This window comes from Galeopterus variegatus, unplaced genomic scaffold (genome assembly GCF_000696425.1).
Source record: "Galeopterus variegatus unplaced genomic scaffold, G_variegatus-3.0.2 Scaffold175, whole genome shotgun sequence".
NCBI lineage: Eukaryota > Metazoa > Chordata > Mammalia > Dermoptera > Cynocephalidae > Galeopterus > Galeopterus variegatus.
In genome coordinates this window covers 468,028-482,326 of record NW_007726286.1, presented here as the reverse complement: position 1 = coordinate 482,326, position 14,299 = coordinate 468,028, and the positions used below count along the sequence as shown (strand labels likewise).

General features: G+C 38.8%; 1 protein-coding gene across 1 annotated transcript in view; it reads left to right on the top strand.

Moving 5' to 3' along the window:
* The window catches only part of RUNX2 (runt-related transcription factor 2), a 127,304-nt gene that overhangs the window by 15,464 nt on the left and 97,541 nt on the right, over positions 1–14,299 (top strand). The window contains exon 3 of the mRNA XM_008563601.1: positions 333–437. Coding sequence (XP_008561823.1) covers positions 333–437 — 105 coding nt within the window. The remainder of the gene's footprint in view (positions 1–332; positions 438–14,299) is intronic.

Here is a 14,299-nt window from a genome sequence, read left to right as displayed (position 1 = left end):
TCCTAATGTTGGAGAAAACTGAAAGGAAGAGAACCCCCTCAAGTAGACCAGGGTTTTTGTTTTCATTACAACTGTTGCTACTGAGGAGCATTTGTAATTGGAGTCTTCTTGTACACTACTGCAGTGAAGATGATGATCTTAACATTCAACCAGTTTAGAAACGTCCTAAAGTGGCATCAGAGGGTTTCCAGTGTATAGTAAGGAGTTCTGACTTATTTTTGTTTCATTGCCTCTTCAGAGATGCTTAAGTGCAATTTGAATATCTATGCTGCATATAAACATCAATACTATCTTTTATATTCACTGTGTATTTTTCCTTTTTACATCTGCAGGCAAGAGTTTCACCTTGACCATAACTGTCTTCACAAATCCTCCCCAAGTAGCCACCTATCACAGAGCTATTAAAGTTACAGTGGATGGACCCCGGGAACCCAGAAGTAAGTACTTGCCTTTCTATTGAAAATGGTAATAGAGTTTGAGTTAATGTTACTTTCATGTACATAGTGTCTTTGCAAAGTTTGCTATGTGCATATACTTTTAGTGAGGGACAATTAGTAGAACTTCACAGTTAGTAGAAAATAAAATTATAGTTTTAAACTTTGCAACAAAATTGCTAAAGCATACTTTGGGAAATGAGTGAATAATGATTCAGTCACTATAGCTATTTGCTAAGAAATTCTGCTCATCCACTCTACAGATAGGGCAGAACAGACGGTGAGAGCTGAGGAAGAAAACAATAAACTTAAAAATCTTGAGCTTAGTTAAAAAGCATTTGTGCATGTTTCCCATGGCCTAAGAATGTGTTTTAGCTTTTTAACTCGCCCACTCAATTCCCTTTATGAAGAGCACACAGCTTAATTACAAAGAATTTATTTGCAAATGATAACTTGCTTGATTGTTACAACACTGTTGTTTGGTCATGTTCTATTAATTGTTATAGATGGTTTCTTTTAAAACATTGAGTCAAACCAGGTTTAAATCCATCTTGGTTTATTTGTCCATCTGGACATCCAGAAGGTTAAGGTAGTGCACAAAATCTATTTGGGCCAATATGTATTTTCCTCCTAAATCTAAATTGAAATACGTTTGCTTCTTCCCTCCCCACCCCCCAAACTGATTTGATCAAACTCGGCATAGCAGTATTTAAATATATTTAGAGATTAATGGTTGTTCAATATATAAAACTATAAAACATTAACAATTCTGTGCCAGTGGAAACATCATATAGATCTCTGCCTTGGCTGAGTGAAAACACTGGAGTCCTAGCCATTGCACTTAGGGAGTTTATTTTGCTTTGTGGTGGAGGTATAGCTGGCAGAAGTATTTGTTCTATAACAGTATACCTGCCTAGACCATGAGAGTGGCATATCTTTTCCCATAAAATAAGACAAAAGGGCTGGTAAGGTTTTGCCTCTACCCATGTAGCGTATCTTTTAGCAGTGGGAACATACAGTGGCTCCCGTCCCTTTCACTGCTGTCTCTTTTCACAAAGACTGACTGCTTGCCTGAACTAGGGAGGTTTCCTGCCTCAAAAGCAAGTCTTTGAGGTTTTTGTTTTCTTCTTCTTTCATGTGTATGGCATTCTTCCAGGTTCATAATGTTGGGTCAGTGCTGGCCCTGTCTGTTCAGTTTGGGAATGTCCTTCTAGGTGGTCATTGTACACATGTCTGTAAGCCCCAAGTCTCCAGTCCTAAGGGCAAGTGGTGAATGTATACAGTACAGGTGAATAGAACAGAGCAGGGCTGTCTTGCCTGGGTTGGGGCTTTGCCTAACTTTTCTGGACTGCCATAAATAGGGGATGATGCTTTATGATGAAAGACATTTTCTAACTTTTGTCTAACTAGCCCTTGAGTTCCTGAAAAGTCAAGGGTGTCCATGTTAGTAATGCATAAAGCAGGATAGTAGTCTTTTAGCATTTAGCACCACTAATAGTTATCTTTTAAAGATGTTTCCTACTGATCTCAGCCACTTTTCTCAGTTCTTGGAAGAACTATTATTGTGTGTGTCTGTGAATGTGTGTGTATGAGTTCTTACCCTCAAGAGTTGATGCTCAAAAGTTGATAGTTCAGAGAGGAAACAGGGAAGAGTAAGTGCTGCCCATTCTGAAAATTATGATTAAAAAGTGAGGAGGCAGGGTGGCTTTGGAAATGTCACTTTTGTTTGAAGTGTGGATAGTATTAAATCATTTCAAAGAGATTTTGGGGCAGAATTAATTAGTTGATAGACTCACTGCACTGCAAAAGCAGAGAAGTGCTCTGAGAGCAGTGAGGGTTAGGGGTAGAGGGGCCAGATGGTATGTGTGACCCAAGTTCAGGCTTTGGGTGATGCTGAGGGGGGGCAGAATTAATTAGTTGATAGACTCACTGCACTGCAAAAGCAGAGAAGTGCTCTGAGAGAAGTGAGGGTTAGGGGTAGAGGGGCCAGATGGTATGTGTGACCCAAGTTCAGGCTTTGGGTGATGCTGAGGGTGCTGAGCGTGGGTAGGGGAAGTAGATAAAGATCTGCAAGTGGGAGACCACCTGCCCTGAATCAGCCTGAGTAATGTTTCTTGCAAACCGAAAATTTATGTGAAAATGTGATGTCATTTCACTGACATCATAAGGTGGCTTGCCAAAGTTAGTGTCTGGATATAAGGATGGGTCTGATATCACTAACAGCTTAATCCTACAACCTGGACTCTGTACTGAATTATTTTCTTCTGGCCTGCTGTTGGCCATCCTGAGCATTGAATGTTTGTAGTACAGCAGTCTTCTCAATATTGTTCTTTAATTTTGACACTCCCAGATGTGGAAAGTGCACAGGATTTTCAATTTCCTTCAACAGTGAGTATAATAGCATTTTGATTGATTGGTGCATATAACATTAAATGGGGGATCCTGTAGAACATGGATTGGCAATTTTTTTCAGTAAAGTGCCAGATAGTAAATAATTTTGGCTTTGTGAGCCATATGGTGGTGTCTGTCACAAACACTGAACTCTGCCACTGTAGCGCAAAAACAGCTTAAGCCAATACGTAAACAAATGGTCATGGCTATATTCCAATAAAACTTTATTTACAAAGGCAGGTGGTAGGCAAGATTTGGCCCACAAATTGTAGTTTGCTAACCCTTACTCCAGAATGCAAAGTTGCTTATTTTATTGACCTTTAACAGAGAAGGGCTTTTACTAAAATAAAAGGCTTTCTTGCGGGAAGAAAAATAGACAATGCAATTGTTTTAGCCTCCTCTTTCCCCCAATTATAATTCCTTAAGTAGTGGTTATTTGTCACATAAATAGTACGCTTCTGTTTATTACTGTTGGAAAGAATTGAGGATTTTGTACTATCTGTTCATATTAATGGAATTTTACTCCTTCCTCTAAAGATTTGAGTATGTTTTGAAAATTCTTCTTCTGGTAGCTCAGCTGTTTGAATAAGGACAAATTCTGGGTTAACTGGTTGGGCCTTTTAGCAGACTGCTTGAATTGAAATCCCAATTTCACAATTTATTAGCTGTATGGAGATAGGCAAGTTGCCTAACTTCCTTTGCCTTGGTTTTATCATCTTTTAAAGTGAAAATAATAATAACAGTATCTTCCTCATCAGTATCTTGCTACAAGGATGTTAAATGATGTAATGCATGAAAAATGGGTAGCACAGTGAATGTACTTACTAAGTGCTCATTTAGTGTTAGCTTTTTTACATCAAATTTCTTCAGTGTCAGAAGTTTGCTGTAAAGTTTTGCTTATAGTGTGCTTTTAGGAAACAGATACTATCTAGATTCTGTTCTCTAGTGTATTGTCTTTTTTTCCCTGAAGAAGGCTTTACTAATTTTTGCTCATTAGTAAATGACACTTATAAGTGTTATAAATTATGCCTTGAGCATATATTCGTGCCACCTGGGGACAGCTGTGCAGAATTGATGCTAAACACAATTTGTTTGCAGCAAAATTGGATAGAAGATACTGTGGCACTAGTACCCCACTCAGCCCTGCTTATCAACACATCTGCCAAGACCTGCTTTTCACTTAAAAATCCCAAAGGTTTCATCCTATGTTTTCTGTCTCTGGCAGCTGAACCAGTGCTGTCACATCACAAACAACTTCTTTTCTTAATATACACATCTGGCGTTGGCAGTTGGACTAACTTCATAAGAGCACATGATCATCACTCATTACAAGATTAAAAAGTACCCCATGGCATCATTGATGTTTTTTAACTTTGATCTTTTGCAGTTGTGATTCATCTCAGTTATAAAACTTCCCTTTAAAGGAACATAGCCGATGACTTATTAGAACCTTCATCTTAAGTAGCGTAAACATGAAAACGGTGCACATCTTTACAAAATGTCATTTACTTTTTTGCCAGCTTATCATTTTAAGACATGACATCATACTTAAGATCTCAAATTTGTAAGTCTTGTGTTTAGGCAAGGCATTTTGACCTCCTTTTGGCAAGTTAGCTCTGAATAACAACTGCCGTATGTTCGCCAGCAGGAGAAATCAGTGTGGTAGCAGCAGCAACAGTAATGCATTTGGATACTTAACTCTTCTAAAAATCAGTTTCTATTAGGATCCTTTGTTCCATTTATGTACTTGGTTCCAACTACAGTCTGATGTAAAGAATTTCTATAGGAAGATGAAAACTTGGTTAGCCATGTCATATTATATAGAACTGGTTCTGAGTTAGGGAATAGGACTGATGGAAAAAGCTATTGTCTGTGCAGAGGATGGAAAAAGTAAAACACCTTACAGTCAGAATCCTTTAAATTCTCTTGCTCCATTTACAGTTATCTATTGCTAAATAACAAACTACCCTAAAGCATAATGGCTTAAAACAACAACCAGTTTATTATTTCTCATGATTCCGTGGGTTGATCTGGGTGGGGTTCATCTGGATGGTTTTTCTGCTGGTCTCGCTTGGGGTCTGTCATGTGGTTGCAGTCAGATGGTGGCTGAAACATCCACCATCTTGGAACATCCAAGATGGCTTCATTCATATGTCTGGTGTCTCGATGGGATGCCTGGAAGGTTGGGTTCAACTGGAATGATAGGACAGCTGCTCCCCTCTCTCTCTCTCCATTCCTAGGGCCTCTCTTCCTCTCCCATGGCTCTCTCCATGTGGTCTCCCATGAAGTCTCTCCAGCAGAGTTTGAATTCTTACATGGCAGCTCAGGGCTCCCTAAGGTGCAAAAGTGGGAGCTATCAAGTATTATTAAGGCTTAGGCTCAGAACTGGCAAGGTGTTGCTTTCTCCACATTGTATTAGTTAAAACAAGACACAGGTGTGGCCCAGATTCAGGGGAAAGAAACCACACAAATATGTGAATGATGGGGGGCAGTGGTTCATTGGACCACCAATGTCATTACCTTCTATAATGGCTTAGCCAGTAAATGTCATTGTTGCAACAAGAGAAAGAATTTTTTCAAGGTACCATCTTCTGAAAGGTCTTTTGGCTTTTTCAATCTGGGGGACATTTAAAGTTCTGCAAACTGACTTTGTTTACTACTTTAATAGTATCTTCATTCTGAATTGAACAAATGTGGTAAAATATCTGATGAATTATGGGTGGGTATTACCTTGTGATGCTTTGGTGTTAGCAGGTCAATATCATGCTGAGCCAGATCAATACTTGTATAAGAGAAGAACATTAGGTATTTGAACAAAAGGAGGTATGAGCCCTGCCTGGCAACCTGGTAAGTCTGTAGCAGAAATATCTTTTTTAATCCTAAAATGGACAAGACTGGAGGTTTTATGCTTTATATCATCAAGCTTTGAAAATTCCTGCTTGCTGGCACATCTGCAAACATGATACCTGACATATGCGAGTGGGTTTCTAAGACTTTTTGTGTGTTGTGCCTTAGGGAAATAAACCATAGTTACTTTCAAGGAGAAACCAAAGCTGTCAACTGTATACTTCCTGTGGGTACTACTGTTTACTGCCGACCAGACACCTGTCTGTCCTGACTTCGTGGGATAAAGAAGCCCTGCCTTGTTTCCCTGAGTGATCTAGCTCTTTTTCTGCAGGCTTAGAATACATGTCTGAAACATTTTTCCACCTGCCTCCATTTGTGACTTCAGTAAGGGGCTGGAGCTTAGGTGAGTGAGATGTTATCCAGAAGAATAGGGTTGTGTGTATATTTCTAGGCCTGCTTTAGCACCCTGGTTCGCTTGGCTTGTTAGGCTTAGGTCCTGCAGCCAAACTGTTTTCCTGTTTCCTTATCTCACCTGTGCTCAATTCATCAAAAAAATTATAATTCAGAGAAGTTTCATTTCTCCATTTTCCTGAGGCAAGTCCAATTGCAGAAGTTTTACCTTAACAAACTTGAGTTAACAGACTTAGAACAGGTAGTTTGGGCAGGGCATCATCTCATTTTTCTCTCATGCTGTTCCACCTAGTTCTGAGACTGCCAGCCCAGTGAAGGGTGGAGAGAATGGAGGTCTTGGCATTTCCGCTTCCTCATTCCAGATGATGTCAGTGGCAGCTTGCTTTTATCCTCCATTATTTTTCATCCTAGTTGTGTGAAAGAATAGGCTTTTTATGGTGGCTGGACCCTGACCTTTGCTTATTTAACAATGGCAGATGCTAATTTAGAGGTTGGTCACATGTGAGCGAAGGTGGGAGACATGTACAATGTGTTAGATGGAGGCACAGCAGAAGAATTTTTTAAAGGTTATCTGATACCTCTGGACACAATTCTTGCATTCACATTCTTGCTGTCTGTGAAAACAATTTGAGAAAATCCTGATAGGCCTTGTGCCTTACTCCTGATGCCACAGGCCTGAGTATTAGTGCAGAGCATTAGGAGAAAAGTCCTTATCTTCTTGACTGGCAGACTTTCCCCTGCATTCTTCACTGTCTCTGAGGTGCCCAGGGAATAGAATTTGTGGGTAAATGCCATGTCAATTTTTATGAGTCAGCAAATACAAGCAGCAATTTGATTGTCATAGATAGTAATCATTTGGCCTCTAGTGTATAAAACATTGTTGAAAATCTTTGACTTAAGAAAATAGTAATAGTTAAAAAAACACCGTTCTCTTTTCCCTTTTCTTCAAGGAGGATGCGGGGAGGGGGGAGGGTCAAAAGCACTGGTGGAGGTAATGTCTGGTGGTTGGTGGAATGTGCTCTTGAGAAGAACAGTTTTAAATCTCTTTCAGTACTTTTTTTTTGTTGACTGACTGTCAGGAGCTGGGAAGATGGCCAAGAAGGAAATGACACATCGAGAGGCATTTTGTGTTGTGCAACATTCTGTGGAACTGATGCAAGGATATATGGCCTGTTTACACATTCCTTCGCTAGCAGACTGCATGGCAGTAATTTAATTCAGCAGCACATGGCATGCTGCAGCAAGGAGCTATAGCCTTAACATCCTTTCATGGCAAATTATCACAGCCGTTAAAACATGCTCATGTCCCTCCTTTGCACTCTTCCCTGACTTCCTGGTTCTGAATGTGCTTTCTCATTGTATTGGACTTGTGTTAAGGAGCTGTAGCTTTCACTGTAAGAGCACATTTTCCACATGCATATGTTCCAGTTGATATATTTACTTCTAACTAAATATAGCATGGCAGGTTTTCAAGTGATATGTGTTCTAAAAACACACACATATTTGATCCAAATGTGTCAGTAGTTTGTATCTTGGCGTAAGTCAGAAATCATTCATTTTTAAAATAGTGTTAGGGACTTGATAGGGACTTAAGAGAAAGAGGGTTTTTTTGGGGGTCTTATTTATTTGTAAAAATGACTTTTCCTTCCCAAGAGATAATTCCTGATAGATCACTGAAATACTCTGTTTCCTTTACTTTGTTTGTGCTGTAGCATTTTCTTCAAGGAGGACTGGATCAGAGGAGAATAGGATATACTTAAAAATAACAGGGGAAAAAGATTTGTTGTATTGCTTTTCTCATTCATACTTGTCCCTACCTAGCATTTTTATAGGATACATTTATGATGTCAACTAAAGCACATCTTTTGTCTTCATATAAAATTTCAGAAGTTTTTATTTAGACAGGTATGGAAAATAATTTTACTTGTTTTTCAAGTAACTTTTGGAAATTAAGAGAGGACATAAAAACCACTTAGGTTTAAAATATTAATTCAAGATCATATGCAACTGTTAAAATAAGAGACTTTATTTGTGATGTACTTAAGTAGCAAAAGAGGGGCTCCCTGTTCTTCTCAAAATTTCTCCGCTACTATGCACAGGTGGCTAAAGTCTCTTTGCTAGTAAACAAAAGCCCTTCATCAAAATTTAGGACTAAGGCTTAAACCCAAGCACCTCTGGAAAAGGTAATTCAGACTTAAATTTGTAGTAGGGTAAAAATAAGTGATATAGAATCCTTTTTTTGGGAGCAGGTTTTGGGAGAGAAAGGGAGAGTGATCACTGAAATCCTGAGTATTAGAAAGTAAACAGTGAGTTGAAGTGGGCAGGAAGGGCCTTTGCTGGCATGAAGGTAACAGTTGCCAACTTCAAGCATTGCAATTTTGCTGTACATCGGCCATAGCAGTGTAGATCCCTGATGCTTTTCAAATCTGGGGTAGTATTAAGTGTACAAGATTTTATATAATTTTGAGGTGAGAGTTTTGGGGTTCTATATTTCCCCCTTTTGTAAATGTTTCCCTTTTGCAGAGTATTCCTTATTTACTTTTGTTCTAGATACATGCTAGCTGTCCTTTATTGTTTTAAAAATTATCATTTAATTTCTTTCTTTTCTTTTAGTAGTTCTCCTTACCATTTTAACATGTGTATCTGCTTTAATAAAATTAATCATGATCTGTGTCCATATAAGAACTTTAACATACCTAATACTGTCAGTCACCCTCTCTCTCCTAATGCTGTTGTCTGATATTTTAGTTTATCTTTGTGTTTTACTTCCTGAGTTAGTCATTATCAGTGTGTTAAACTGCTTATGCTTATTTTATATTTACCCACTATGTTATTGATTTATTTGCTCATCATTCCCTCTCATACCTCAGTTCTTCCTTCTAGGCTCAGTTTTCTTTTCCTTGATGGAGATCCCCTTCAGTGAGAACCTGATAGTGGGTAAACTCTCAGTTTTTGTTCCCAGAATGTTAGCAGTTGTGTGTATTGTCTGCTGCCAACATGAGATGATGTGAGAGGCACCCTGCTGAAAGTCTGTCTGCTCTGATTGCCTGAGATCCATACTTGTAGTCATTCCTTTGTGTTAAGATGTTCAGGTCATTATTGTAAGGTTAGCTGGAATAGTATTTAAGGGAAAGAACACAGGACAGATAAATATTCATGGAAGATGGAGGAAGGAAAATGGGCCCCATTGCCTGTCACCATGGTGAACTTTGAAGAGTACAGGGCCAGTGGGTGGGGAAGAGGTAGGAGGGAATGTTCCTACAGAGGAGAAGGCAAAGAAAGGGAGAGGCAATAAACTCCCCTATTTCACTGTTTTGCCTTGGGCAGACCCTAAGTTGCTTTGGAACTTTCTATCCAAATTTATATTAAAGAACTCCATCATTCTATTTTATCATCTGTCTGTTTCTCATTGAACAACAGGAACAGCAATCCTTAGATGTTGTTGTCTATATGTTTTCTGTCATTTCACTAAGAGTACAGGACTCAGAACTGAAAGATGCTTCTTTTATATGGTAAATGAATTGTTGAATGAAGCAGAGGGAAGAAAATAAATGTGTGAACTAGAGGGGCATGGCGTAAGAGAGCTGGGAGACCACTCTCTGGGGGTAGAACAATCTGGGCAAGGTAGGTGGTAAATGAATTGTTGAATGAAGCAGAGGGAAGAAAATAAATGTGTGAACTAGAGGGGCATGGTGTAAGAGAGCTGGGAGACCACTCTCTGGGGGTAGAACAATCTGGGCAAGGTAGGTAGGGTGACTCCAGTGTTTACTCTGTGTGTCTCTGGAGTTGTGTAGGAAGTGGCTGGTGGGGAAGACATCAGCTGACACTGAAGCAATCTGGTACTTTCTGCCTTTCTACCAGCCCTTGGACTGCATATGCACCCTCTATGATATGCATTCCCTTCTGCTTCTCATTCTCTACCTTCTTGTAGTTAATTTTTATGAGATACAATCTGGGTAAAAATGCTAGTATGTATTTTGGTTGGTGGAATACTCAGAATAATTTAATCTGGGCTCTATGCCTCCTTAGGATTGACCCTGGAAATTATTAGTAGAAAAATGTGGGCCCTTTAAGGAGATTATGAAGGTACCAAATGGAGGCTGTTCTACAGGAAGTGAGGAGAAATACAGATGTGTAAAAAGAAGGGTGAGTGTGAAGTGTACTAAATCTAGAGATTTGGTTTCTGTTTCGCCTCTTCACTATTCACTCCGTCCTACAAAAACAAGTGATAAAGTATTTTGTGCCACGAGGGCTGTTTCAGAGTAGCTTAACAGGGAATTCATCTGTAAGGGTAGTTTGTATTTAAGATGTGTGTTCACTATGGGTGAAGGGAATTGGAGGGCTTAGAAATTCTTTTGAGACCTCGGTGCCATCTTAGTGACCCTACACAAATCACTAAACTTTTCTTGACTTCAATTTCTTCATCCTTTAAATGGAAATAGACATGAAGACAACTTCACAGAGTAGCTGGGAGTAACTCCTAAGGAATGATCATAAAGTACTTGGCACACATGAAGGGCAGCTTAAATACCAAATAGTAATTATGTAGCGCCTTTCTGCCAAGGAGTTCCAAACACTTAGACATTACCTCACTGATTCTCTTTACATTCCTCCGAGCAAGGCATTATGCATTTTACAGGTAGGTAAACTGAGGCATAGACCCCTGAAAACTCATTTGCTCTTTGTCACTCTGCAAGGCAGCAGATGATTTATAGAGATGGGCAAGGATCCCACATCTCTTCCTGTTCGGTTATTCACCACTAAAGCTCCCTGAAGCCTTTGTCATTCAAGTTGTGGAAGCTCTTGGTGTTGGGCCTAGGGCATTCTTGGTTGATGTTATGAAGAAGTGTTACATATAAGAAGCATGCGTAGTGATGTAGTAGCATTGCTAAATAATAAATAAGGCCAAGTTCTGAGGCCTGGCACACAGTAGGCATGCATTTCACAAATATATGTATGTTTGTTGAATGAGTATTGAATTCATTAAGATGAAAGTATAACTCACAGTTGAGAACACTGAATTTTGTGAGATGAAAATAACAAGTTGTATAAATTAAACCTCAATGGAATCTCACTTTGAATCCCAGTGAAATAAAGTTAGTACTTGGAAAAAAGTTAACATTAAAAAAATTGCACAAGTAGAACATGTGGATGGTACATGGCGGAAAAATTAGAGAATAAAAATTAATCAAAAGAAGAAAATAAAGATTGTCCATAATTGCATCTCCCAAGATTACCACTGCTAATATTGTGATGTGTATCATCCTGCATATTTTTCTGTGAAAATGCTTCACTTTGTGAAGGTAAAAGCAGTGAGGAAATAGCATCAGGAAAATGAATTCTACAGAATGGTATAACTACGTTGAAGCCGAAAGGAGAGAGAGAATAACTGGAAACAAGAATAATTGTTCTAAAGAGAAGGAGCATGATGATAGGACTGATGACAGTTTCCAGTTAATGACTGCCTTTGTGATGGGAAAGGCTGATCTTGTGAATGACGTGAGACTAGATGAATCTGAGAAGGATCCCTTTTTCCTTCTATCCTGTCTTACCACTAAAAACACCATCCCCCTTTATGATAGCTGACAGAGCCTTTTTTGTAACAATTAGAGATGTGTTTTAAAATGTAAATATTTCTGGCAGTGGGAATTTTTATTCATTCAGAAAATTATTTTTGAGTGCTTACTGTTAGCCAGGTGTCAGGCAATACAAAGCAAGGCAGATGCGATCTCCGCCTTTGAGGAGCCTACATCCTGTAGGGAAGACAGACAAGAAACAAGTAAATGAACATTTATCTATAATTGCATCTGACTGCAGATTGTGATAAGTGCTATAAAGGGAGCTGATGTAGTAATAAAGAATAATGGGGCAGCAGGGGACAGAAAGGAACCCATGCTAGCGTGGTGCAAGGGAAGGCCTCTCTGAGGAGATAGCATTTGAGGAAGAAGGCGGGGAAGAGACTGTAAGGCAAAGGGCACATTGACATGATTAGTGTCAGAACCTAGTATCTAATTTTGATAGAAAGGAGGGCATTAGGAGTGCAAAAATGGTTGGCAAAAGAGGAGAACATTGCAAAAAGAATAGACTAGAATTAAACACCCCAAAGTTGCCTGTTTTATAATTCTACCCAAAGCTGATGTGGTGTAACTTGAGGAACACAAGACTCTCCGTGTCCGTCCCCAACTGGCCCCAAACCTCTCATATTCTCACCAGTTGCCTGAGGTTCTTCCTCGAGTAGAAGCTTTGAGGACAGGATGTTCATAGATGTTATCTGCAAAGGATAACACATTTTAAGCCATTTTTAGTTAACTTGGTTTAAATAAGTAGATCAGATTAGCTAGATACTAATTTTCTAACAGAGGATCATAAGACCCAAATTGGTAGGGAAAGGGGGTTGAGAAAAACCTTGAAGAGGAAATAGAGTGGGAGTAGATGGAGGGGAAATGGTTCATCTGTAGCCAGTGCTTGTTTGATGAAAAAGATACTAATTTTCTAACAGAGGATCATAAGACCCAAATTGGTAGGGAAAGGGGGTTGAGAAAGATCTTGAAGAGGAAATAGAGTGGGAGTAGATGGAGGGGAAATGGTTCATCTGTAGCCAGTGCTTGTTTGATGAAAAGACTGAGTCCCAAAGATCATGTTTTTCTTAGAGAAAGAGCTATAAGGAGTGGGCTTGTGCTAAAAATAAACAAGGGGAAATGGTTCATCTGTAGCCAGTGCTTGTTTGATGAAAAAACTGAGTCCCAAAGATCATGTTTTTCTTAGAGAAAGAGCTATAAGGAGTGGGCTTGTGCTAAAAATAAACAAATCAGTGGGCTACCTATTCAAGTAGATTCTCTTAGGATTGTGTGTCTTGGGCTTTTATGGACAATGAGTAGCAATTCCAAAGGTGAACTGGGTTTCAAAACAAAGAGCAGCATGGAAAACTTTAGCATGTTTAGCAAAGAGCATTGATGATGATTAAAGGATTGTAAAATTGAACCTATAAGGATAAGTTGAAAGAGTTGGGATTACTTAGTTTCAAGAAGAGGAGACTAAAAAATGACTTAATAACAGACTTCAAAATTATGAGAGTTATTAAGCTATGTATGGTGACCAGCTGTTTTGTTTCTGGCAAAGTCAGAGAAAGAAGACTAGATTTTAACTGAATTAAGTTAGATTTAAAGAACTTCTTGGCTTTAAGAATTGTTAAATAGAACAGGTTACTGAAAGCTGAGGGCTGGAATGGAGGGCTTTTCAAATCCCTTCCATCTTAGTGATTCTCTGTGTGTTTATGAAGTGCAACAAAGTGCCACCTTTCTGCTTTTAAAATCAAAGGCATGATTTCTGTTTCCCATTATAATTCTGAAGCTCAGAGTCACAGAGGTTTGTAGACATAAATGATGAGGGTAATTTGTCTTGCTTCAATGGCTATTAGAATTTTTAATTGAGAAAAATATGACCAAAAAGAGAAACAGATCTGCCACATGATCAAAAAACCATTATTGACAATTAGAATAGATGCAATTTTAAGAATTTTGGTCTGAGGGTGAGATTTTTTTATTATTAGAAAAACTTAGGTTTATTTGATTTGCATAGTCCAGATACAAAAGGTTGGGTTTTATAAAGTTGATTCATTTTTCTCTGTTCTCTTCCTACTGGGAGAAATTAAAAACATTTCCAGGTGACACCAAAGTTCATATAACCTGGAGCAGGAGAGATGCAATCCAAAAATCACCGTCAAGGAATTTATTGTCACAGTGAAGGAAAAAGAGAGGAAATAGGCAGGATTTATTTCTGAAAACAGAAACCTTCTTGCATATAAATGCTAGCAGAGAAGTGAACAAGTTGAGCAGAGCAAATCTGAGAAAGGCTGGCTGACTGTGCCTTTCCTTTTAACTTTGGGGCAGGAGCTGCAGGGAAACAAAGAGCACTGCTTAATAGTTAACCTTTCTCAAGAAGCCAAGCATCAGAGTTTTAAAGTTTATTCTTTAATCCATTCTTTTGCTTATTAAATACCTGTCTCAGCAACTTTTGTAATGCTAAATTACACATGCAGATGGTTTGCTTTAAGCACTCACGATAGCTCACTGATGAAACTATGAAAAACAAAGTACACACACATGTAGTGTTCTCAGATGAGTTCTTTGTTTTGAAATAAGTGGATGCAATTTTCTCTAAAGGAAAAAAATAATCAAAGAGACCAAAGAAACAGATTTTGAAACAGGTGACACCAC